Source organism: Myxocyprinus asiaticus, chromosome 18 (genome assembly GCF_019703515.2).
Source record: "Myxocyprinus asiaticus isolate MX2 ecotype Aquarium Trade chromosome 18, UBuf_Myxa_2, whole genome shotgun sequence".
Lineage (NCBI taxonomy): Eukaryota > Metazoa > Chordata > Actinopteri > Cypriniformes > Catostomidae > Myxocyprinus > Myxocyprinus asiaticus.
The window spans coordinates 27,470,071-27,498,058 of record NC_059361.1 but is presented as its reverse complement, the minus strand read 5'-3'; the positions used below and the strand labels follow the sequence as shown (position 1 = coordinate 27,498,058).

The 27,988-nt window shown below is 39.9% G+C and overlaps 1 protein-coding gene across 1 annotated transcript; it reads right to left on the bottom strand.

The window, feature by feature from the left end:
- Positions 1-141: 141 nt before the first annotated feature.
- Positions 142-27,988, bottom strand: LOC127456061 (PSME3-interacting protein-like). The gene is made up of 8 exons (XM_051724364.1): positions 26,752-27,988; positions 24,281-24,346; positions 24,047-24,169; positions 23,637-23,735; positions 21,462-21,583; positions 11,496-11,632; positions 2,788-2,861; positions 142-1,030 (listed from the first exon to the last, which is right to left on the bottom strand). Exons 3-8 carry the CDS (start codon positions 24,159-24,161, stop codon positions 825-827), a joined length of 753 nt encoding a protein of 250 aa, XP_051580324.1. The 5' UTR covers positions 24,162-24,169; positions 24,281-24,346; positions 26,752-27,988; the 3' UTR covers positions 142-824.

Genomic DNA, 27,988 nt, shown 5'->3' with positions numbered 1-27,988 from the left:
CGGGGAAAATATTATCCTCGAGCCAAACAGCTATTTAAGCATTGTTGTAGGTAGACAGGTTATGAATACCAATTCACGTTGACTTTGATATGAAATGATATTGATAAAGAAAAGCACAACGAGAAACTACATGAGAAACATCTTTTTTTTTAACTTTTTTTTTATTCTCACTTCATTCTCATTTTCATTCCAGCGAAATGTCACACACACATTTTATGTCCTTAAAGGGCAAAGTTCCAGCATTTCGCATTGCAGCATTTCATTTTTATAAAATAAAAAGTCAAAGAAACTTAAAACTCCAAGACGTTTAAACATCTTCAAACAAGCACTGCCCACAATATGTCTGATTTGTCTTGTGATGATATCAGAGATTTTGACTAAATGTTTCATTTAGCAGCCTTCTTGATCCTCGGATGTCAGTCAGTCAGTCATTGTCCCCTTGGCCACTAGCTCTGTAGAAGACGCAGGGGCAGGTGGGTAGGTGCGTCACCAGGTTAAGCTGCCAGGGGTTTAAACTGTATGGAACGTAATATGAGGAGGATGGGGGAATTGTCATGTTTTGAGAGTATAACACATCAACAACAACCACAATTCAAGTTAAAATTACAACGCCTTTAATAAACATCAAACAAAAAATTAAACAGACTAATCCTAACTTTAAACACACAACATTGAGCTGAAATTAGAGATACTTAAGGAGCTAAATCATTTTAGTTACTGATTTGTGCTCCACACCGCCGAGTAGGCAAGGGGGCGGAGCCCGAGCCTTGGGCAGCACAGGTGTTAAGGGAGAGAGTGAGAGTGAGTGTGATTTGTAAATGTGTCTATCTGAAGAGCCTGTGGCGCTTTATGGGAGAGCCAATCTCGTCCACGCTACCTTCACTGTCGCTGCTGGACTCTGAATCGCTGCTGCCTGAGTAAGCTCCGAGCCCTGGCAGGATGCCCACACATACAGCAGCGGAGGGCAGGTGGAGAACGCCCGAGCAAGTCACACCCGCACCAAGGGATTTGGGCTCACCCGCCTCCTGCTCTGGGAACACAATACACACATACACACACATAGAGCGACACAGTCTCTACACAACTAAGTTTTCTAACACAAGTTAATACTGAAAAATGCCCATCAATATGACATTTATTTTTTCTGAATTTCTAAAAGTAAAGATTACACTCAGGGTTGCCCTTTCTGCTTCATGACTTTTCCAGTCATTCGTGATAACCAGTGTTGGGTGTAATTGGATTACAAAGTAATTAGTTACTGTCATCTAATTACTTTTAGGCACAAAGTAGTGTAATGCATTACATTTTAAATTCTTGTAATAAGATTACAGCTACTGACTTTCAATGAAAGTAATTAATTTTAAATACAATATTTGGGTTACAAATATAATTTAATTTAATTATATAATTTAATAAAAAAAATTTAATTTACAATATAATAATACAATTAAAATGGAATTCATACATGTACATCTGTTTGCATTTCTGTGACAGCTGAAGGGTGTGCGACAATGAACAAGGAGAAAATAGACATTATTTTGAATTTGTTGAGTGGAAAAAAAAATATTTGTGACAAGAAAGTAACTTAAAAGTAATTAGTAATGTGATTTACTTTTTCAATAAAGTAATCAAAAAATCTGATTATAATTTTAAAGTAGTTAGTAATTTAGTGGATTACTTTTTTTTTAGTAACTTACCCAACACTGTTGATGACTAGATAAGTATTTTTTATTTATTTAAGAGGTTGCATTCACCACAACCACTTTCTAGCTATTGACGTATTTAAGAGCTGATCATAACTAGAATAAGACACTTCCACAACTTTTTACGTTTTTTTTTTTTTTTAGGCCTGGAATTTCCAATTTTTAATTTCTCCCAATTTGGAATGCCCAATTCCCACTTAGTAGGTCCTCGTGGTGGCATGGTTACTCACCTCAATCCGGGTGGCGGAGGACAAGTCTCAGTTGCCTCCGCTTCTGAGACAGTCAATCCACGCATCTTATCACGTGGCTCGCTGTGCATGACACCGCGGAGACTCACAGCACGTGAGGCTCATGCTACTCTCCGCGATCCACGCACAACTCGCCACGCGCCCCATTGAGAGCGAGAACCCCTAATTGCGACCACGAGGAGGTTACCCCATGTGACTCTACCCTCCCTAGCAACCGGGCCAATTTGGTTGCTTAGGAGACCTGGCTGAAGTCACTCAGCATGCCCTGGATTCGAACTCACGCCTCCAGGGGTAGTAGTCAGCATCAATACTCACTGAGCTACCCAGGCCCCGACTGGAATTTCCAAATTTAAATTCCCTGATTTTTCCAGGTTTTACCCAAGACCTTGGGAACCCTATACACTAGGTTTATGTATTTTATTTTATTAAAGAGATATTCTGGGTAAAAAAAAAAAAGTTCTATTAACAACATCTGAGGCATGCTGTCGATTACAACAGAAATAATTTTGTCTGTTGATAGTATTGTACTTACAACAGAAGTCTATGGCACAAGGGTTTTTACAAACTTAAGCTTAACTTTTAACCCCAAATGTCTCTTAAATTACATTTCTAAACAACATCAAAGTAAGTTATACCCTGGCTCTGATGCTTCTAACAGTTCTTAGTAATATATATATATATATATATATTACTAACTATAATGTTCTGGTACATTTTGAAAGCAATTAGAGCAATATGAAAAGTAATAACAGATCTCTAATTATTATATGAAAATCACAAGATTACATAATGCATGTCTAGTTTATAGTATTAGACTACTCTTGCAACTTGCCCACCTGTTTGACTGCCATTGCCGGCAACTGTCTCTTCCACTTTCAGCTTTTTACTTCCTTCTGAGGACAGAGACAAGCTGTAAAAAGACAAAAAATAAACCACAAAGAATGAAAACAACAAATAAAGGGACTGCAACCTCTTTTTTTTCTACAGGTATTACTCTACACAGGGCCATTACCACCATAAAAACTGAGGGCGATGTGTCCCATTCAATATTTAGAATAGCAGTCAATCAATATGAGGTGTGGCCTCCAGCGATTTAATCACTTATGTGTGAACGCCATTTCAGTTGTTCACAAGTTAATGTAATGCTGCAGTGAGGATATTGTAAACATATGTGGCTTGCTGTCCCTGGCAGAGGGCTCAAGGCTCGAGACTTGACCTGAGCTCGAATGCCTCCCAAAAGAAGCCAAGAAACGGAACAGCAAGTCGCTTGCATCATAGCCTAGTGAGGCGCAGAAGTGATGTGTAGGAAGAAATAAGAGGAACAGATTGATTTTAATGACAATATCTCCCCCCCAAATGAATGGAACCTGAAACAACGTACTGGAAGGGAAGGGAGGCGCTAGCTTAGCCTTGTGTGCCAGATGGGCAGAGGTGCCAAAGAAGATAGAACAAACGGAGCCGCTTGCAGAGGAAGCCTCACGCTAGGGTCTGTTTGGGGGATAGGAATCCAATAGGTACAGGATAGGATGGAATTAGAGAGAGAAATTAGGCTGAAACACTGAAAGAAAGTGGCGGTTGTGGCCGCATAGAAATTAGCTCTTGTGGAGAGCTGTTATAATTGCAACTGGAGGGCTTCGCCACGCCCGAGCAAGGGGGGCCGCCCCCTGATCGGGCAGGTCTGTCCCAGGAGTGGAAGAACCTGAGCTGCCGGACCAGACCTTAAGCGTCCCTCCAGATGCAATTAGTTATACGGGAGGGGCCTGCGTAGCGAATGGGCTAACCCCACGTGTGTGGGGCTCGGCTGCCGCTAGAGCGGACGAGCCCATCCTGCAATTGAATGTGAGAGCCCACAATACAAATAAACGTGAGTGAGGACCCCCACTGTGATTTGAATGGGAGAGCCCTTGATGTATGTGTGGGAGGGCATTTGCAGCGGAATGGACAGGAGGGCTTCCGGGCTTGCTGGGATGGACCCTCGCAGCATCCAAACAGGAGGACCCTCCTGCATTTTGAATGGGACAGCCCTTGGATATATGTATGGTGGAGGGCCCTCTAAGCAGTACGGACCGGAGCGCTTCCGGGCCGGCCGAGGTGGACTCTTGTAGCATCCAAACGGGAGGACCCTCACTGTGATTTGAATGGGACAGCCTTTGAATGTAAGTGGGAGGGCCTTTGCAGCAGTATGAATGAGAGGGCTTCTGGGCCGGCCAGGGTGGACTCTCAGCATCCGAAATGGGAAGGCCCACAAAATATGGACAAGGTAAAGAGAGCGGGTCCTTCCCCCTTTTTATTTTATTAGGGCAAGGTGCGCTTTCTTGATTTGGAGATGGTTTGTACGTATGTAACTTTGATGTGTCAGATGACCACCAGCCTAGTGAGAGGATTTGGTGCTCGGGCAGGCCTTTGGGTTGCGGTTTCGGTGCCAATAGGGAAGGAATGCCTCGAGTATTTTGAGATGCCGGATTTAAGTGGGATCCTCTGTAATGGAGATAGTGTGCTAACATTTGGAAGGGCTGGATGGGAGTTGGCAGATTGAAAATGAAAATAAATGCCCTCGTTAGAGGCAATGTCAGGGTAAATGCTTGCATGCGCGTTTGCGATATGAACGGGCTGAATCCTCAGGTGTGGGACCGCACAGCGTTCAATGGGAGAGCGTGCAATTCATGTGAGAATATTTTAGCTGTATTATACTAGGCTTGCTCAGAGCTCCAATTAGCTGAATCCATAGGCGTGGGACCGCATGGCATACAACGGAAGGACACTAGATTCTTGTGAAAGTGATATGATGCATTTAAGGAAACTCCCTATGCAAAAAGGGCTGAATCCTTGAGCACGGGATCACACGGCATTAACAGGAAGAGCCTGTGTTTTCATGTGAACAGTTCACGCTGCATACAAGCAAGAACTCACTCTGCGATACGAATGGGTTGAGTCGTCAAGCGCGGCGTTCAACTGAGGGCATATAGTAGGTGATATTTGACTGAAATTGATTGATGCGGAGATGCTGGCTTGTGGCGGACTGTTTAGGGAAGACCTAAAGTGGCCCGATTGTCAATTATTAGGTGGTGATGGTTCGTTTAGTATGAGTAGCATAGTATGGGTTACGGAGCCATGGGGGCTGAGACGCATGGTCTGAAAGACGTACCGAGGTTGTGGCACATGAACAGTTGCAGCGCTTGGACAGTGTGTTTGCGCTCCTTGCCGTGTATTTGGAGTTTGTCGTATGGCCCTAAAGATGCCACGGTTGCAGTACATGAACAATATATTTGCGTTGCTTGCAGTGCAGTAGGAGGTTTGGTCGCACAGCCCAAAAGATGCTGCAGTTGTGGCACTTGGACAGCTGCTTGCGGTGTAGTGGAAGTTTGCTTGCGGAGGCAGCTTCGTGCAGGGAATGGTTACGGAGTAGGAGGTTAAAATGGTAGAAGGGAGGGGTATAAAGTGAAGAGGGGAATGGGCCTGGAGCAGGGTTCTCCAGCGGAGGCAGCCTCATGTGGGAATCCCCTCCAGAGGCCCATGGATAGGAAGGGGTAGAGGGATGGATGTTGGCAGAGAGAATCGGTTGCGTGGAAAAACTAAGGTGTCTGGAACATATGCGAGGCAATGTCAGGATACGTGCTTGCGTGGGCATTTGTGATATGAACACGCTGAATGCTCGGGCATGGGACTGCACAGCGTTAAATGGGAGAGCATATGATTCGTGTGAGAATGTTTATGCTTAATTTTACTGAGCTCACTCGAAGCTGCGAGCGGCTGGATCCGCAGGCGTGGGCCTGCACAGCATTCGATGATAGGATGAACGGGATGAATCCTCAAGCGTGGACTCAAGAGCCCATGTTTTCGTGTGAAAAGTTTACGCTGCAAATAAGCAAGAACTCACTCTGCGGTACAAATGGGTTGAGCACGGCATTTGATTAGAGGGCATATGGTAGGCTATGTTCGAATTAAATTGACTGATGCGGAGATGCAGGCTTATGATGAACTGTTTAGGGAAGACCTGAAACATCCCTATTGTTGTCAGTTGCTAGGTGGGTGACGGTTCATTTGGTATGAGTTGCATAATATGGGTTACGGAGCCATGGAGGCGGAGACGCATGGTCTGAAAGACGTGCTGCGGTTGTGGCACATGAACAGTGGTGGCGCTTGGACGGTGCGTTTGCGCGGTTTGCTGTGTAGTGGGAGTTTGTCGTATGGCCCTAAAGACACCACAGTTGCGGTGCTTGGACGGTGCATTGCACTGTTTGCAGTGTAGTGGCCAGTTTAGTAGCACAGCCCGAAAGACTCTGCAGTTGCGGCACCTGGACAACACATTTGTACTGCTTAGGGATGTGTTGAGCCAATACAAAACATGGTAACATGGTAAACGTAGCATCTGTGGACGCCTGAACATAATAGTTGCTAGATTAAATGTCGGGAACATGTGTAAGACAATGGCAGGAAACATGCTTGTGTGTGCATACGAACGACATCATTTAAACTTGGTTTGTCATAAAATTAGAAGGCACCTGAAACTGAGTGCCCAGATAAATACTGTAGTCTGATGTGTATAACTTAGGCGTAGGTTTTGGAGCTTTGTAGATTGTTTTCCAACGTAATGCGAGTCATTTCATAACTCTATATTATTGGCACGGGGTGACTCATCTCGTTTGATGAGGACGTATGAAATCGTAGGAGTTTGTGCCTGAGAGCTGGATTTAATAGATACTATAAGAGCACCGTTTGCTGCGCGGCGAGGTGAGCTCGAATGCTGAGATGAGGCAAGGCGAGTCTGAAGAATGACTATGAATGAGTTGGGATGCGACGCATGATCCGCCTCTTGCGTATGGAAGGCCAGGCAGTTCAAATATACGTGAATTTTAACACGTAGACAATGCGAAATCAACATGTTGTCTCCGCATTGCCTACGTGTTGTTTACACATTGTTTACGTGTGAAAAACACCATGTAAACAACACGTAGACGATGCGCAAACAAAACGTTAACAATGCGTGATCTCACATGTCAATTTTACATACTTCTGAGCCATATGGCCACTTGTCCAGTTTGAACGGATGAGTATCGTAAGTTCCCACTGGCTGCTGAGCACTAGGGTTAAACCATTTCTGTAAACATAGGGGGGGTTGCCTACCCACTCATAGACTCTATCCTACCACTATTTAACATGCTATGGATCCTCTTATTTCTTTGTTCTATTCTTCCTTTTTTGTGTCACCTATAAAAATAAAATATTTGGATTGCAGTTTCATGACAAATTATTTTCAATCACAGAACAGGCTTTTTCAATTTATGTTTCTTGCTATTTTCTGTATTACAAAAGAAGAAAAGGAAAATCAAGTCCTTCATAAATAAAGCGAAAAACAATATCGGCATCTTAACCAGTTAAACACACCTGTGTCAATTACTAGACAGTGGATGCAAAGTGGCTTACATGTCATCTCAACGCTCATAACTAGGTTTTGTAGCTGTTTTATAAAACATTTACAAAAAAGGTTCCTGCAGCTATTCTTGACTTATTTTTATTATAATCACAGATGTTTGAAATCTATAATGGCAACGGTCATTTAAATTAACATTAATAAGTTAAATTGAAGTTAACTGATTGATAGCCAGACCCATGATTTTATTGTTAAATAATGAGAATTCTGCTGCTATTAAGGAGCCATCAGACCATGTTTTAGCCATTATTATTATTATTATTATTATTTAAACAAAAAACAAAAACATAGGCCTATAGTTCAGTGGTGTAATATTTTAATATTCAGTTCAATTAAATGTGTTATGTTTATTTTATGATGTTTATTGTTATGTGGTAGTAGATCATGGGTGGGAGTACCTGCGCAAGGTAGATACATCATAAGAATATGGTGGTGTAGAGTGGGTCAGACACTTCATTTGACGTTATTTTGTTGGAAAACAAATCTTATAAGTAGATTTCATTTTGTATTACTTTGAATTTAATTTCAATATATGTTTCATTCATTTAATAATTAGTTAATAAATAAGCAACAATGTCGGGTGGTGGAAGTGCGTTTGAAAACTAACCCACCACAGCTATGCTACATGCACGGCCTTTTGGAAGACCGATACAGTGTGCAAGATCTTGGGTCAGGGTGCAATCAAAACTGTTGAACCACATTAATACATTTGAATACAACGTGCTGTAGCCTATATGTGCATAAAATACAAAATATGCCAAATGAATGAAAATGTCTGCCCTGCATAATCTGCATATAGCCTTTTTCAAGTCTATAGCTAAACATCCAGCACCGGCATCTCAACTAAGCCTTTAACCAGATATATTATTGTTATTGTAATGTATAATAATAGTCATTCATTCATTCATAATATTCAATCATTTATAAAATTCCGCTGTCTGTGATTTGTTTTCAGTCATGGAGGCTTGAGCTAGGAGTGGGCGATATGGCCAAGATCTCATGATATGAGTAATTTTATATCGCAATAATGATATCACAATATAGTTATTTTTGCAGGAAATAAGGTTGTTACGATTCCAAAATTTTAGATACTAGTGAAATTTCACAATGCTTGATACCAATTTCGATACCACAGCAAAAATTAATATTAGCCTAACTAATGTAAGAAGTTCTCAAGCAATTATAAAAGTCAAACAGTCAGTAATAAAATAAGAACAAAAGAAACAAATTAAGACCTAATGCACAGATCCAACAAAGATACAAAACAGTGCTGGAAGTGTTTCAAACTTCAAGAAAGCATTCAGAAAATGAATAAAGTAATCAAAATAAATAAAACTAAAAACACTTCATAGTCTTCACTGCATTCATTTAATATACACTGATCCTTATTAAAGCTACAAAAGTTATTCAGTCAAGTGCGGTGAGTGATTTTCTCTTTTTCTTTTGTTGTTAACGACACATACAGCAGCAGGTACAGTATTAGGCTGCATTTACACTTTAAGACCTAATGCACAGATCCAATATACTGACACACATCTGATTTTTCCCAAATGTTTACATTCACTTAAGACATAACCAATTGTGGTTACGTAAATACTTGCCAAGGTCTGCATTTTGGCATAATTTGTGTGTATTTGACTGTTCACCTGAGCGGTGCGAGTACCGAATTGAGTTCTTTCACGGCTTATTGTGCTCTTAATAACTCTTTTTAATATCAAGTGTGTTCTGCTTTGTATTTTCTCATTCATCCATGTTTCTTCATCACACTAACCCATCAATAACTTTAAGCATTCCTGCCCACTGAAAGCCGCACGGATATTTTTACATAACACGATAACAAAATCTCTATCGATTGACACTTTATATTGTCACCACGATATATACTGTCATATCGCCCAGTCCTAGCTTGAGCAGTTTGCAGTGGAATCACATCAGTCCCATCTTTCAGTCCTAGCCTTTTCATACTGTCAGTAAGCCATTTCAAGTCCGTCACATTGCTAAACCAGTAGGCTATATAAACGGTCACAAAAGCAGTCATAAAATTTATTTGGGATGTTATGAAGTGTATAATAGGCTACTACTCAATTATAATCCATGTTACTTATTATGTGATCATTGTGGAGCATCTGTAATGCACAGTTCAAAGCTTTCATGTCCATTATTTTCTGCATGACTATTTCCAGGTATTACAGATATAAACTACTGTATGTGTGTGTGGTTCTAGAAATAATAAGCCACTTTTATTTGTATCTTTGTGTTTACTTAAATGTTATAAAGTGTTTTAACTAATTAGATAAACACTTCTCAGGTAAATGGTTTTAATAAGAACTTTCAGGGTGGCCTTGGACTTTGACACAGTAGCGTACATCTGCTGGCATGAAAGCCAAATCAAATTACTACCTGACCCAAGGGCGTAGATTTGGCTTGACCATTGGGGGGTGGGGGGATGCAGCGTGAAGCATTTATATGTTTCCATTGATAATGGTATAAATATTGGCATAGTTGTAATTGCTTGCTTTGTTTATTTGGGTGGGTCCCCCCAGAATCTACACCCCTGCCCTGACCTAATTACAAACTCTCATTCTAATCGAAAAGGAGGCAATTTTATCTTGATGAAAATAATTTAAGTCATAAAACTGCAATCCAAATATTTTATTTTTATCGGGTACACAAAAAGAAGAAAAGGACAAAGAAATAAGAGGATCCTTAGCATGTTAAATAGCATAGAGTCTATGAGTGGGTAGGCAACCCCCCTAGGCTTACAGAAAGGGTTTAACCCTTGTGCTCAGCAGCCAATGGGAACTTACGACACTCATCCGTTCAGACTGGACAAGTGGCCAAATGTCTCAGAAGTATGTGAAATTGACATCTGAGATCACACGTTGTTAACGTGTTGTTTGCACTTCGTCTATGCGTTGTTTACACGGTGATTTTTCACACATAAACAACGTGAAAACAACATGTAGACAATGCACAAACAACGCGCAGACAACACGTTGTATGCACATTGTCTTAATGTTAAAATTTGCATATATTTGAACTGCCTGGCGTTCCACACTTATATGTGAATTCGGCTCGTATCTGTTCGGACAGAGGCAGCGTATAACTGCAGTGTGCTGTGGAATGGTCAGAGCGAACTCGCGTTAAAATATCTGTGTGGTTTGAAAAGAAGTTGTAATTAGAGTATCGGTTAATTGGAAGGGGTTCGCTGTTGCATGATTGCCCCTGTGTTCCGAAGGGCACTTTGAAGGGAGAACAATCATGATATTTATGTTAGAAGTTGACAACAGAATCGCTGAATGGATCATGCCCTAAACGATCTGTGCGATGAGGTAATGAGGCTGTCAGGAATCAGCTGTGCTGGAGAACCAGACTGAAACGCTAGGAAGTGTTGGAATGATGACTGAATTAAACAGTTAATCTTTTGTTTCTCTCGCGTTCAAATAAAGCTGTAATAGAACTTGAGGCATGAGCCGGAGCAGCGCCCGTTCACGGAGGCAGGCTTACACGATGAACCGCTCCAGGTGGAAATTTAGATAGGAGAACATATAAGCGGTCGTAGAGAGCTGTTTGACATGTATACAGAGCCGAAGCACCCAGTTTGTGGAAGCAGCCAGTTTGTGGAAGCAGCTTCACGCAGTCGCCTGCTCTGGGTGGGAAATTTAGATAGGAGAACATATGAGCAGTCATAGAGAGCTGTTTCACATGTGTACAGCGTTGAAGCAGCCAGTTGCGGAAGCAGCTTCACGCAAATATCTGCTCCGGCGAATAGAGATTAGGAGGAATGATAGAGTAAAAGAAGTTCTTAAAGTGGTAGCAGTCAATGCTGTGAAACGAATGAGCTGCTGTGGCAGCTTCTGTTGAGATGAGATGATTTAGACAGAAGAGCTATTCTGATGAAGGCGAACGCTTTGCAGCAGAGTTGCAATCTGATGATCACAAACACTCAATGCTACGTAGAGGAAAGCAGCTGTTTATATAATCTTACTCTGGCTGTGTGATTGTTTGGATTAAATGAACTTGCTCCTCCCAAACTTTGTTAATAAAACACCATATGTTGGGGTGAGTTCTGCTAAAACAAACTATTTTGAGTAACTAACTGCTTTTTAATACCTGCGTCGTTTGACTGCCCCAGCCAACAGATGAGCCTGAGACAGGTGACTGGTCTTGTGTTCTGTTGATTTAGGTCCTGCTTTTTTTTCTGGCTCCTTCTTTTGGCTTTCTGTGCTCGCCAGCTTCTGCAGAGCACTGTGAAGCTCAACAGTTAAGGAAACCATCACTGGCACTCTTTGGTACAACCAAACCATGTGGAAAATTCACAGCAACCCAACCTACTTTCCAACACTGCAATGGTAATCACATTTTGACCAATACAGTTGTGGTAACAAATGTAATAAACAGTTCTTCCTTTCCATATCAAAAGAACATTAGGGAGGGCATGTAAACCAAACTGGAACAGATGGTTACCACAAAAGCACAAAAACAGTTTAAACCAACCTGTAAATACCCATTTACAGACAAGGAAGCAACTTAAAGAGGGCTTACAGTTGTGGTCAAAAAATATTGGCACCCTTGGTAAATATGAGCAAATAAGGCTGTGAAAAACAATCTACTTTGTTTATACTTTTGATCTTTCATTCAAATAATTCACAAAAATCTAACCTTTAATTGAAGTAAAACAATTGAAAGAGGGGAAATATCTCATTATTAAATAAATATTTTTCTCTAAAACACGTTGGCCACAATTATTGGCACCCCTAGAAATTCTTATGAGTAAAATATATCTGAAGTAAATTCCCATTTATATTTTAAATTTTTTAGTGCACCTGGGTGACTAGGAACATGAAATTGTTCAACCATGACTTCCTGTTTCACAGGGGTATAAATGAGGTACCGCACAGGCCAAATTTCCTTAATCATTAATCACAGTGTGTTAGACTAAAGAATATAGTTCTGATGTGCGGCAAAAGGTTGTTGAGCTTCACAAAATGGGAAGTGGCTATAAGAAAATAGCCAAAGCATTGAAAATGCCCATTTCCACCATCAGGGCAATAATTAACAAGTTCCAATCAACTGGAGATCTCAAGAATCGGCCTGGAAAAGGACGTGTGTTGTCTCCACGCACAGTGAGGAGGATGGTTCAAGTGGCTAAAGAATCTCCTAGGATCACATCTGAAGAATTGCAGAAATTAGTTGGGTCTTGAGGTCAGAAAGTCTAAAAAAAAAAAAAAAAGTCTCTGCTCTCATCCAACAACAAACTCAAGCATCTTCAGTTTGCCAGACACTACTGGAACTTCAAATGCGACTGGGTTCTATTGTCAGATGAAACAAAAAAAAGAGCTTTTTGGCAGCAAACACCAGAGATGGGTTTGGCGCACACAGAGATGTAGTAGTACCCAATGCCCACGGTTAAATGTGGAGCTGGATCTTTAATGTTGTGGGGCTGTTTTTCTGCCAGAGGTCTTGGACATCTTGTTCGAATACATGGCATCATGTACTCTATCAAATACCAACAGATAAAAAAAACAAAACCTGACTGCCTCTGCCAGAAAGCTTACAATGGGCCCTGGTTGGATCTTCCAGCAGCACAATGATCCAAAACAAACATCAAAATCAACACAACAATGGTTCACTGACCACAAAATCAAGGTTCTGCCATGGCCATCCCAGTCCCCTGACCTGAACCCCATAGAAATTTTGTGGGGTGAACTGAAGAGGAGAGTCCACCAACATGGAACTCTGAATTTGAAGGATCTGTAGAGATTCTGTATGGAGGAATGGTCTCAGATCCCTTGCCAGGTGTTCTCCAACCTCATTAGGCATTATAAGAGAAGACTCAGAGCTGTTTTCTTGGCAAAGGGAGGTTGCAAAACATATTGAATAAAAGGGTGCCAATAATTATGGCCAATGCGTTTTGGAGAAAAATATTTATTTAATAATGAGATTTCCCCCATTTCAATTGTTTTACTTCAATTAAAGGTTAGATTTTTGTGATTATTTTTTAATGAAAGATCAAAAGGATAAACAAAGTAGATTTTTTTTCCACAGCCTTCTTTGCTCATATTTACCAAGAATGCCAATATTTTTGGCCACAACTGTATAAAACCCGCAGACCTACAGTACTTCCTTTTGGGCTCAGCACTAACAAATGGCCTAAAAAGGTGAGACACTTTACAGGTAAGACCATTTTGGAGCTTCCACGAGAGGCGAATTCAGCAGAATTAGGGCACATTACTGTATTGTGCAGCAGATCATAGCTCTCAGCGGTGCTTTTAGACGCAGTTATCAAATCCTTAGAAAAGTTTCAGTTGCCATGACAATGCATCCTCCAACCTTCTATTTACAGGCATACCTGATTGGCAGAAGAGAAAGAGCACTGCTGATCATGTCACCTGCTTCATGATTTAAAAAAATCTATTGAATGGTATGGTTAAAAGCATAGCGCCATTCTACACATTTGATGACATCACTTTACATTTTTGAAATAACAGATCTTGAGATAATTTTTAACATGAAGTCAGCTCCCTTCAAGTTCACACGGGTGTCTCAGCAGAGTAACCACAAATGTAGTTCATCTCTTTAACTATGTTCCACTTATGTCTGATAACCAAAAAATGAATAAAAATAAAATGGAAATTATTAGTTTTGAAAGTATGCTTGTGCAATCTTTCTTAAAATAAATGCCACTTGGTTTGATAATTTGTTATTAAATTAAATTGATACATTTTTAAGGGACAGTTCACCCAAAAATGAAAATTATCTCATCATTTACTCACCCTCATGCCATCCCAGATGTGTATGACTTTATGTCTTCTGCAGAACATATTCTGAAAGTGAAAATGGAGATTTATAGTAAACCAAAATAAGGTTTGGTCACCATTCACTTGCATTGTATGGACCTACAGAGTTAATATATTCTTTTAAAAATCTTTATTTTTGTTCAGCAGAAGAAAGTAAGTCATACACATCTGGGATGGCATGAGGGTGAGTAAATGAGTTTTTTCATTTTTGGGTGAACTTTCCCTTTAAGGGTCCAAATACTTTTAAGGGCCACTGTATCTGTAACTGCACTGTCTAATGGTTACATACACAGTGAGGAGTCTATAATGACACTAAAATGGCGTGACATTAATAGTTCATCCAAAAATGAAAATTTTGGGATGTCTTAAAGGGATAGTTCACCCAGAAATTAAAGTTGTCATCACTTACCCTCATGTTGTTCCAATCCAAATTCATATTATTTTCTTTCGTGCAACACGAAAAGAGATGTTTTTTCATTCTATGAAAAAAATGCAATGAAAGTGAATGGTGACTGAGGCTATCATTCTGCCAAACATCATCTTTTGTGTTTCACGAATGCAAAATGATGGTAGAACTTTAATTTCTGTGTGACATCCCCAAATTTTCCCAAAATTAAGTCTAGAAGAAATTCGAAATCCTGACATGATAATAAAATTAATCTGTGCTTTTAACTGTAATACAACCCCAATTCCAAAAAAGTTTAGACAGTATGCAAAATTTCAATAAAAACAAAAAGGAATGATTTCTAAATTATATTCACCCTTTGCTAAATTGAAAGCACTACAACTAAACATTATATGATGTTTTACCTTGTGAATTTCATTTTTTCTTTTTTTTAATGTACTGTAATTTCAAATCAGATGATTGCAACACACTCAAAAGTTGAGAAAGTTAAGTGTTTACCACTGTGAAACATCACCATTTCTTCTAATAACACTTAAGATTTTATGCACTTAAAAAAGTGGAATTTTCCTCCATTCATCTATTATGCAAGTCTTCAGCTGCACAATTGTACAGGGTCTTCGTTGCCATATTGTGCGCTTCATAATGCACCACACATTCTCAACTGGAGATGGTCAAGACTGCAGGCAGGCCAATCAGCCGCACTCTCTGCTTATTCAGCTAGTATGTGGTTTGAAGTTGTCCTGCTGAAAATTCCAGGATGTCCCTGGAAAAGATACTGTGCTGGATGGCAGTATATGCTGCTCCAAAATGTGTACATATCTGTCTGCATTAATGGTGCCCTCACAGATGTGCGAGTTACCCATGCCATGGGCACTGACATACCCCTGGCCCATACAGACACTGGCTTTTGGACCTGACGCTGATAACAGCTTGGATGGTCCTTTTCCTCTTTGGCTTGGAAAACACGACGGCTGTGTTTTTCAAAAACTAATTGAAATGTGGACTCATCAGACCAAAAAACACAGTTTCACTGTTCTACTTTCCATCTAAGATGAGACCGAGCCCAGAGAATTCGGCAGCGCTTCTGGACAGTGTTAATGTAGGGCTTTATTAAACATAGGTTTACTAAAGTTATCCCAAGCCCATGTTCATAATATCTTTGTAACAGGGTTCAATGGAAAGGAGGTGGTGGGAACTGGACGAAGCATCAAAGTAATGTTTTTAATAAACTTAAACACAAATACATACAAACGTAAACACACACAGGGCAGCTGCCTGTAGCTCTCTCTCTCCCGGACTGCCGCATCTCATTGCACTTATCCCTCTCCTCAGCTGATTAGCCCAATTGGGGGCTGGCATGCATAGTCATGGCCAAAATCTTACATCACGATATCACTAATATCACGATAACGTTATATATCACGATATAGTTACATATATATATATATATATATATTTTTTTTAAACAATACAAATTGGTTTATAAATTAAATAAATACATATATTTTAATGCCTAGTTTTGAAAAATCCATTTAATTAAATACTTCATATATGAAAACTACTTCCTCTTATATAATTTTCTCTTTATTTTGAATTTGACAAACATAGTCAGAGTAATAATAATAATAAATTGGTGGTACTCAAAAAGTGGCAATCAACCTCACCACAATGATGTTGCTGACTAGTATTATTATAATAAATCTTTCCTCAAGAAACTTGACATCTTCTGAAAGCAATGCGACAAAGGAAATAAGTAAAAAATATCCTTCCTATCCTTGATAAAAAAAAATAAAAAAAACACTTCATTAAGCTCTTTGTCACCTCTGTCGACAATATTTGAATATCTGAAAGCAAAGCTGGTTTGCTCTTTCTAATATCTAACATAATTAGAACTACATTTTATTAAGGGTGATGAGATGTAGTTTAAAAAAACCTGCATGACAGATGACACATAATTTTTGCCGCATGACACATTGTTTTAGCTGTTTTCCTCATCAGTGTTGATTAGAATGTCAGGCTCACTCGCTGTTTGAGATGTTTGACTTCCTCCATAGTGCTTTAAGGTTAAAAACTCAAAACTCAGTAGAATTCAAATGGGTCATGCAAGTTTTGAAGTTGCGCCACGTTAGAGAGAAATATCTTGGATATGTAACCTTAGTTCCCTGAGACGAGGGAACGAGACATTACGCCACTAAGCTGACGCATATGGGGAGTGTCCCTCTACACAACCTAGTTGAAACCTCTCTACAATAATGGCAATTCTAAAATTGGCTATGGTGTTTGAGCCCCGCCCTTTTAGGCGTGAAGCTGTCTGCTATAAAAGCGGGCGCGCAAACACCTTTCTTCAGAATTTTCTGACTGAGGGACAAAGAGTGCATCGCTTGCACCTCAAAGAACTCTTGAGTCTTGTAGTGCTGCCAATCCCATTACGCCACACAACACAACATAAACTTCCAGAGAGGAAACATGATGCCGCAGTCCCGCGGGAAGGCAACCGGCAGGAGTATGCCACAAGTGAATGACCCTTATGGTCAGCCAGGAGGGGAACACTCAGAATATTATATATATATATATATGAACTATGGTCATATAGTATGTATTAACCCCTTCACGAATCCAGTCGGAAAGGAAGTTTATTTATAATAAAGTGCCTGTACCTTTGGGAACACAACGGTCCAAATGCAGGCGGTTGTGTAAAGTGACAGGGAGTCCGTACTTAAAAAGAGGGGCATAAGTATATATTTGGACAATAAAATAGCAAGTACTCTAGACAGAGAGGACTTGTTTTGAGAAAGACGTTATGTCTAGGTTGTGTTTTGAGAAGACCATCCTGCTGCAAAACATATGTCTTGTAAGGACACTCTGTTCGTCTATGCCCATGAAGAGGCCACGTCTCTAGTCGAGTGTACTTTAACACCAATTGGGCAATTCGCACCCTGCGACTCGTAAGCCAGGGTGACCGTATCAATGATTCAGTGAGGAAGTCTTTGCTTGGAGACGGACAATCCTTTCGTGTGTCCTCCATAGCACACAAAGAGTTGATCAGACAGTCTGAACTAGCGGGTGCACTCACCGTATGTTTGCAGCGCTCGCAAACGGCATAACAAATGCAAGGACTGTTCCTCATCTGAATTAAATGGGGGAGGGAACAAGTCTTGAAGGTGAACCACCTGCGCTCTGAAGGGTGTGGTTATAACCTTAGGCGCATAGCCTTTTCTGGGTTTGACAGTGGTTTTGAAAGACCCGGACCAAACTCCAGACATGAATTGTCAATTGACAGTGCTTGCAAATCACCAACCCGTATTACTGAGGACAAAGCCAGCAGTGATGCGGTCTTAAGAGAAAGCACACGCAATTCAACATAGTCCAGCGGCTCGAAGGGAGGCCACGCGAGTACTTTTAGGACCAAGTTTGGTCCCAAGTCAGGGCTGTAGCCGGGCGAGGGGGATTTAGCTGCCCCCTAGTAATTATGCTTAAATCATGCTTTCCTATAGAGGTGCTGGTTTCAGGTGCGTGATACACAGATATAATCACCGCATAGACAGAGTGAGACTTCGTCCAATCGCTCTTAAGAAATGTATGAATTTCAGATATGGGGCAGTTCACTGGGTCTTTGCCATGTGAAAAGCACCAATTAGTGAACACATTCCATTTCATTGCGTAAAGGCATCTCGTCGACGGTGTCTCGTAGTAGCCTGTAATATGGTGTTCATAACCGACCGAGCCAATTCTGGCTCATCCGCTGAGCTCCGCTCAAAGGCCACACGTGTAGTCTTCGCAGCTCTGGCTGGGGATGGGTATTTCTACCATCTCCAAAAACCAGGACTGATTGGGCCATTTCGGTGCAATTAACAGAACTGTTTCCATGTCCACTCGGACTTTGCTGATGACAGAATGGAGGCGCACCAGAGGAAACACATACTTGCGTTTCGCCGGCCATATGTGGGCCAGCGTGTCATGGCGACATATATACTCCACTACTGTTGTGTTGTCCGAACGAATTAGAATGTGGTGATTCACAATATAGGAATGAAAAGCTCTCAAAGCTAGAAAGACAGTCAGCAGGCAGTTGACAAGTCATGGCTGTTTCACACTTTCCTTCTGAAAACTTGACCCAGCATAACAACCTGTTGGTAGAAAGCTGGAGCTGTCCATGGTGCTAGAGCAGCCAGACAGTGGCGAGTCACCGCGATGCGCATGAAAATTAAATGGCTTCAGTGGTAATGTTGTTTTAGTTTATGATTAGTTTACTCGTTCATGAGGTGCACACACATGAACTCCTAAAAAGGAGATTTACTGGCAGGGGAAAAGTGTGCTTTTGCCCAGTTGACATTTATACTAGATTTTCCATTTGGCAAAGAAGCAAGTCTGTGTTCACTCAGTAATGCCTCTGATTGGCTAGTAGTAACCAATCACTGAGGTAATTCAAAACACGCACACCGTTCATTTTAATGGGGCGAGCGCCGAACCGATACATTTCGTAAACGTACAGGGAGCTAGAGATAGACTGAAATGAAGGACTTTAAATTGATATGCAGTTAGCAGTGCGGAGCTCTTTGAACATCTCTGGATTATAGCCTTGCTCATCCATTTGTTTGAGGAGCTTAGCTTGGAAAACTTGTAGCATCATCAAGTGGAGTGCTGAACCAGTTTGGACTGCCTCCGAGTATGCTTTTCCAGTCAGTGCAGACGTTAGTCAACACGGCTTAGAAACATGAACGGGGTGCGAGTTCCATGCCCTGCTACTCGCCGGGCAGAGATGTGCCGCTACCGCCTCTTTAGGGGGGTAGTTGGGCATAACTTCTATCTTCCCCGTGGTCCACTTTATTGAGAAGAGTGGAATCGCTGTGCGAGCAAGCTGAATAGATTTTGTCCATTCGTTATGAACTTCCGGGAAGAGCGGGACAGATCTGCGGAATGCGGTCACGTCACAGCATCCGGACAGCATGAACCATTCATCAAGGCGAGATTTTTCAGGTTTCTTTGGAGATTACTCGAGACCAAGCTCTTCGACTGCCCTTGAAAGGACGCGTCCTTTCAGCATCTCCTTTTCAGTGGCGCGTGCATGCTCCTCGCCCTCGCTGGGGGAAGGGGCGGCAGCGTCATCCACTGACCACTTGCCAGATGCAGCGAGAGACATAACATCATCATCCCCAGCATCAGAACTGCCGAACGTGACGAGGCGGCATGCTCCTACAGAGGGCCAAAGCTAGTCACACACATACTGTATCGGCATAGACGCACTACATGGAGATTGAGGGGCTCACAGTGCATGTGTCGGCATGAGGCCCACCTCAAATTCATCCTGCTCGACCTCGTGGCCCGCCGTGCCTCCTCGTGTGATCCCTCGGGAGTCACAAAAGAGGCGGGTGGGAGGGCGCATGAGTCTGAACCATCCCTCAGAACGAGGGCGAATCGCGAGCGAAGCGTCTTGACAGTCATGCCCTCACAGTAAGGGCAGTCTGTCTCTATGAGAGCTGTCTCTGTGTGGGCGTGGCCCAGACAGTGAATGCAGCTCTCTTGCTGATCTGACAGTGGGATGTGTCCCTCGCATAAGAAAACTCTTACGGAATGACATCTTTAAAAAAGACGTAAACACTTTTAGTTATATATATATATATATATATATATATATATATACACACACACACACACACACACACACACACACACAAACATATACACAATAGCTTATAAGGATACAAAACTCCTGCCAAAGCGCTGCGGGGAATCAGGCGGAGTGAATGTTTGGCGGAAAACTGCAGGCGAGTGGAGAGTCTTCTCGTTGCCGTGATGTAGAAGGACACTCCCCATATGCGTCAGCTTACTGACACAATGTCAAGTGTACAGAGTCGTAAGGGAACCAGATTGAGTAGCACCAGTGATCACACATTCTGCGTTCTCCTCTGGAAGCCTGCTGGAGTGGACTCACATGTGACAGCTGTGTGTGAGATGAGATGCATATTTAGAATGCGAGAAGAATGTCACTGAATTTGCCTCGGCGGTCCGAAATTTCGCTTGGGCGGCCGCTGAAAAATTGTCAGTACCTGAAAAACCCTGTTTCTTCAATTCACTCAGATTCATGTGAAGCTGCCTCGCTTTCCTTCTCCATTTCTCCGACAGAATGTGTACCGTGTACGTGTTACGTGAATAGAACGAAGCTGACATTTCTTGCCAGGCAGTTTCAATTTTGCGTTACCGCGATACAGACGATAATCCCAAATTTCTACCAGTTTATCAATATACCGATATTGCCCACCCCTATGTACATAAAAAAATAAATAAAAAAAAATTCACAAGGTAAAACATCATATAATATGTAGTTGTAGTGTTTTCAATTTAACAAAGGGTGAATATAATTTAGAAATCACTACTTTTTGTTTTAATTAGCATTTTTCATACTGTCCCAACTTTTTTAGAATTGGGGTTGTATAACCAAATTATGCGATTGTTCTACAGAGATAGTGAGCTCTGTGTTTGTTGAATGTTTCTGCTGGCAAAAGTAAAATTACTTGAACTGAACACAAGGAGTCTACCTCAAATTTGAGCCTATTTTTTGTTTTTTTACCCTTTCCTGTTTCATCTTCCACCCATTTGCCATGCATTCATGACTTTCCATTGAAACAGAGGTGGATTGAGTGCGTCAGGCTTCTCTTGGGGCTGTCTTGTCTGAGAGCACGTACACTAACAAGGTATAAGAACTCTTCTTTACTTTTTACCAGCCATCACCGTGACTGACAGCTGAGGCTTGCACCGCTGGCTTAACGAAGGTGAAAGTGGAGACAGACTCAGGTGGAGAGTAAAACTCACTGTCAATTTTTCAAGAGCTGTGTGATAGTAATATTGTGTGAATGCTGAGGTGCAAAAGGATATCCTGTATTCTTTTATCTCCTGAGCTTCTTCATCCCGCCTGCGTTTCTCTATTAGACACTGTTGCCGTGACACCTCATCAAGAAAGCTGCTCTCGTCTTCATCCAGACCTTTAACCATGTTCTCTGTGGAGAAACAACAACACAGTTGAAGCGTGCATTTAGTGGTAACACACGCTCCTTCAGTTTTAGGCATGGGATATGTTAGGAATTTAACAATCCTGGTTCCTTAAAGGAATAGTTCAACAAAAATGAAAATTCAGTCATGAGCATGATTCAAAAGTCATATATTACTCATACACATCAGAAGACAAGATTGTCAGTAAATAACTTAAATTTTGGTCTTTTCCTCACACAATCACTATAGTATGGCAGAAGACTTGTAATATAGTGAAGAAGTGGTTCTGTGGACCATTTTTATTACACTTTTAGGATTTTATAGGTGCTTTTCTCATTTTGGAGCTTGAAAGTCCTAGTCCTCATCCACTTTCAATATATGGAATAGAGTGCTCAAGATATTCCTCAAAAATTCACATTTTGTGGTCCAAGAAGAAAGTCAAACAGGTATGGAACAACGAAAGGGTGAGTAAATGGCCACCTTTTCATTTTGGGGGGAACTTTGCCTTTAAGGATTCCATTAATTATTATTTATCAGGTAATAGTATCTCAAATCAGGAAATCAAGATGTTCAAAAACCGTTCACCCTTAAACACATACAGTACCTCAGGTCTTAAGTGACCCAGGACCTCATTCCACCCCTGTACCTCATCCATTTTTTGGAGATATGCCCACAAATCTTTAGTATTCCTTAATCTTTCTCTTACATATAAAAATAAATCAATAATAATAAAAAAATATTTGCAAAACATCCTAAAACATTTTGTATAATGACTTGAGTGCCCAAAGTGAATAGGGTCATTAGAGACCCTAGGTATGTAATAGTGCCTTTTTTCTTTTGCGGTTTTTTATGATTATATATATATATATATATATATATATATATATACTAATCACAGCATATCTATTTCTTTGTTTATTTCAAGAAAAATTATTACTATATTCATACAAATAATTACTATCACATTGATTTTCAGTGCAACAATGGTGAATTATCAGTATATGAATGTACAAACACATATTATATATGATATTTCTTAATCAAGGTGGTGCTGTTGTTTCAGTGATTGACTTGATTTACATTTGACATTGCTATTTGAAACAACATGGAAGTAAACTATAGCAAGTGTAACACATGAACAGTATGATATAGCTATTGTCATTTGGGTGTACTACTGAAATTATGTAAACTGTGCACCTATTTAGACTCTATAAGTGCCTGAGAAAATACTTGTGTAGCATATGTGTAGTTAATGTGTAGATTAGGCCCAAGTGTTATGTGTATCTTATGTTTTATATGTAGCGCAATATAGTGTTTGGCAACGTCTCATGAAATTTCAGTGTGAAAATAATGAATCCTGTTCTAGATTCGTGGCATTGTCTCTTTTATATATATAATAAATAAACATCAAAATACATTTTATTCTATTATTTTCTAATTTTCTTGAAAATATTTAGAAAATTTGACACTATCTGGGCATTTCGTAGATCCATTTGTGATAGATATATGTGCATGGTCTCTAAAGACCCAAATACGTAAGAGAGTTTGGTGAAATTCCCATGCATTTAAGGGTTAACGGAGCCAAGCTACTTAAATTAAAAAAACAGAACCCGGTTCTTCCCCTTTTTGATTCCCAACTACTATTCTGGTAATATAGCTTCTATAGAGATTCCTTGGAATCAACAGAAATAGGAGAAGCAATGGTCGCCAGGGAGACTGAGAGTGGGTTTGTCACCAGGGATACGGAGATGAAGCACAAATGCTAAGATCATGCCAGTCTCCCATCAGCACCCTCAAGAACAGACCTGCTCTTGATCTCCACCACTCTCATCTGTTCACACTCATAGACACCCGCTGATAATCCCTAACACACACCAGTGCTTGTATACGCATGCAGGCACAAACTTGTGCAAAAGCAGTGACAGATAAACCCAAAAATGAGGTCACGTATAGACGGGAGAGGCAAGCCCCCTGAGACTGTGTGGTACATGTCATCAGAGATATTGGTGTTTGATAAAAATAAAGGGCTGAATATGGGTGGGGAGAAGCAGGAACATTTACTGAATTTGAACTGCTCATCATATTCCTCCTGTTTCTTGTCTTTCTGCTCTTGTAGCCTTTCGTACAGAGATCGGGGGTCATACTCTTCATCTGGGACCTCTGTGGTAGAGCCAGAATGCACAAAATCAATAGTTAGCAAATGCATCTAAGAAGAACTAATGTCTATCAGGAAAAGTTCACCCAAAAAAATTTCATTTATGCCATCAGTCACCATTCACTTTCATTGCATGGAAAAAAGATGCAATGAAAGTGAATGGTGACTGAGGCTAACATTCTGCCTAAAATCTCCTTCTGTGTTCCATTGGTCAAAGAAAGTCTTACAGGTTTGGAACAATATGAAGATGAGTAAATGAAGTTTTTGGGTGAATCATCGTCTGATTGGTGCTATGATGGCAAGGAATGTGTCTTACCCTCTGGATCATCTGGCTTGCGGACCTTCTCCCATTCTTCTTGTCTTTTCTTTCTCTTCTCTTCAAGTTCAGACTCTGACACAAACTTTCGGGTGAGGTCCACACCATCTGCCATGGCAAAACCTACACAGCACACTCATCAGTACTTTATACAGCACATCCAGACATACGTGTTAACAAAAATGATGCTGCTACACTTTAAGTGTCATTACTTAATATGTTTATCTAACTTACCTAAGTGGTGTCAATTTGATTAGGATAAACACGGCAAGCAGTTCATGAAGTCATCTGCAGTAGATTCTGTTCAGAAAATTGGAGATAATGCTAAATAAATTCAGGAGATAAACGCAGCTTAATCAAAAACCTGAAGATCAATATGGTGAAGGTCAAAATGTTTTTCTGCTCAAATAATGGAGCAAGTCACAAATATTCTGTGTCCCAGGTCCTTGGATATTTGATGGGACCAACAGTGATTTACAGATAATTTTTTTGACTGAGCAATATAAGAAAAATATAGAGTGAACAAAAAAATAATAATCAGATCCACTGATAGCTTCTACAAAGAAAGGTAAACACTACCCCCTTGTGGTGGATTTAAACATTTAACACGATAACTCCCGGATACAGAATACAGACTGACCCTACAGTATTTCCCTCATTTACTACTAAGCTTCAAACCTTTAAAAAAAATTAAGACATTTCCTCAAAATATTAAATCAACTATTTAAAGGTAAAATAACCTGATATAGTCAATAATATTTATTATTTACACACTGGCTGCCAAAAGTTTGGAATAATGCACAGATTTTACTCTTATGTAAAGAAATTGGTACTTTTATTCACCAAAGTGGCATTCAACTGATCACAATGTATAGTCAGCACATTAATAATGTGAACTATTACTATTACAATTTGAAACAAATATTCAGAACTTCTTAAACTACTTCAAAGAGCTCTCATCAAAAAATCCTCCACGTGCAGCAATGACAGCTTTGCAGATCCTTGGCATTCTAGCTGTCAGTTTGTCCAGATACTCAGGTGACATTTCACCCCACGCTTCCTGTAGCACTTGCCATAGATGTGGCTGTCTTGTCGTGCACTTCTCACGCACCTTACAGTCTAGCTGATCCCACAAAAGCTCAATGGGGTTAAGATCCATAACACTCTTTTCCAATTATCTGTTGTCCAATGTCTGTGTTTCTTTGCCCACTGTAACCTTTTCTTTTTGTTTTTGTTTCAAAAGTGGCTTTTTCTTTGCAATTCTTCCCATAAGGCCTGCACCCCTGAGTCTTCTCTTTACTGTTGTACATGAAACTGGTGTTGAGCGGGTAGAATTCAATGAAGCTGTCAGCTGAGAGGCATCTATTTCTCAAACTAGAGACTCTGATGTACTTATCCTCTTGTTTAGTTGTACATCTGGCCTTCCACATCTCCTTCTGTCCTTGTTAGAGTCAGTTGTCCTTTGTCTTTGAAGACTGTAGTGTACACCTTTGAATTAAATCTTCAGCTTTTTGGCAATTTCAAGCATTGTATTGCCTTCATTCCTCAAAACAGTGATTGACTGATGAGTTTCTAGAGAAAGCTGTTTCTTTTTTGCCATTTTTGACCCAATATTGACCTTAAGACTTGCCAGTCTATTGCATACTGTGGCAACTCAAAAACAAAGACAATTTTAAGCTTCATTTAACGAACCAAACAGCTTTCAGCTGTGTTTGATATAATGGTAAGTGATTTTCTAGTATCAAATTAGCAATTTAGCATGATTACTTAAGGATAAGGTGTTGGAGTGATGGCTGCTGGAAATGGGGCCTGTCTAGATTTGATCAAAAATGACTTTTTTCAAATAGTGATGGTGTTGGTTTTTATATCAGTAATGTCCTGACTATACTCTGTGATCAGCTGAATGCCACTTTGCTGAATTAAAGTACCAATTTCCTTTCTGAAACAGCAAAATCTGTACAATATTCCAAGCTTCTGGCCGTCAGTGTATATTTAAAAAAAGCTAATCAAAGCATAATTTATCAACACTTTCACTGCCAGTGTGGGTTATGCATAATAAATAAATTAAATATCAGAAATGAATGGCATAATATGACAACAGTCCATTAATCTTCAAAAAAACACAGACGCAACACACATATAATGGAACCTTGGTAAGGCCAATGACTGCATAAGGTTACTTAATTTTGTATATATCCAAGGAACATTGCATTAAGCAGCTATAACATACACTACTTTAGTATTTATATCCAGAACAGCTGAAGGGCCTGATACTGATCTGAATTACGAGAATGCATGCTTATGATCGCACTCGTTAGTTGAACAGTCAGAAGCGCTATTTACACAACGTATTGATTAATAAACATTATCTAACCTTAGTTATTGTTTTGCATATCAAGACCAACAATAGAAGAAGAATAAATAATTATCTCAAGATGGAAATGAAACCATATATTTACCTAGTCCGGTCTTGTGTCCTTGTTAAAGAATTCCGTATGCAACATCTGCTTAAGGCACAAGTTCCTATGCTTGACGCAAATGGACCATTTTCACATTTCCGTGTTTGGAATGCGGAAGTAAGCTATTGCAGGGTTTTTATTGTATTTTTTTTACTGCATGTATACATCACAGCACAAGGAATATTTTGCAGGGTTAACTTGTATAGCGGTGAACGGGGGAGCACAGTAATTATAATTTTTGCTTACCTGTTTGCTCCAACAGCAAAAGAAAAACTCCACTTTTACGTTTTCACGATTTTCTACAAGAGGAAAACATAGAGAGCGGTGGATTACGACAGTCAAAAGAGGGAAGATGCCAAATTTATTGTCACTCCTTCAGCAGCTGTATCAGAGATTATTTTATTTACTTTGAAAACAACATCCGCGGCTCTATCATAGAAGAGAGCGTAACGGTCAACTAGCGTGTTACGACAGTAAGTCGCCGTTTTACGGATACCATATAAAAGAATAGGGGCTGTGTCTCCTTTGGAAGGCTGCATTCTAGGTAGGACGCGTCCTTTGAAGGCTGCAGTATACCGAGTGTCCTCCTTTAATAGACTTCCCATTAAATGATCTAATTTCCATAAATAGGTCTTACTATCATGGATGATTATGTATAAGCATAGCATTTCCCCTCACAAATGTTTCATTTGAAAAAATTATTATTATTATTATTATTTTTTATTTTATTTTATTTATTTTTTTTTGACATTTGGTTTAAAAAATATATTTTATTGGTGTCACAACTATTTAACAGCAATGGTAATTTACTTACACACTCTGAATTCTCTGGAAAATATACCTTCCCAGTATCTTTTAAGGAATTTATGACTGTGATTGATGCTATACCTTTTGAACTTATTGAATTATTAAAATATAACATTGTTTCAATACCAATAATAACAGCTATCTTAGGAAAATCTGTCAAAATTGTGCAGCTCCATCAGCCAAATGTTTTTGGAATGCACAATTTCAAAATATTAATTGTGAAAAAACCTTTAAAATTACAAGACGATATTGTGTGACCAATAAGATTCGTGAGATCTCGTTTAAGACTATTCACAGGATTTACCCTGTTAAACAATTTATTGCAAGATTTAGGAAAGATATTGATTTAAAATGTGCTTCTTGTAACATTGAAATTGAAAGCATTGTACACCTCTTTTTTGACTATCTATTCAAAAATGTTCTGGTGTGATTTAGAATATTTTTTAAAGATGAATACGGGTATTAATATGCATTTAAGGAAAGAGTATGTTTTGTTTTATTTTGATAGTAAAATTGAACATAAAGCATGGTATATTATAAATGTATTGTTGATTTATGGATTTTTTTATTATTCATAAATGTAAATGGTCGTCACAGAAACCAAACTTCACACATTTCAAAATAGAAGTATAACTTTAATATGTTAACAGGAGTAAAAAAAATAAAAAATAAAAAA

Excerpts from the sequence above, each read along its gene's own strand:
- LOC127456061 (XM_051724364.1), bottom strand. The coding sequence starts at position 24,161 with ATGGCAGATGGTGTGGACCTCACCCGAAAGTTTGTGTCAGAGTCTGAA. Across the intron at positions 2,862-11,495 it reads GGGGCAGTCAAACGACGCAG|CTTGTCTCTGTCCTCAGAAG; the intron begins GTATTAAAAAGC and ends GTCTTTTTACAG. Across the intron at positions 1,031-2,787 it reads CGGCAATGGCAGTCAAACAG|AGCAGGAGGCGGGTGAGCCC; the intron begins GTGGGCAAGTTG and ends TTGTGTTCCCAG.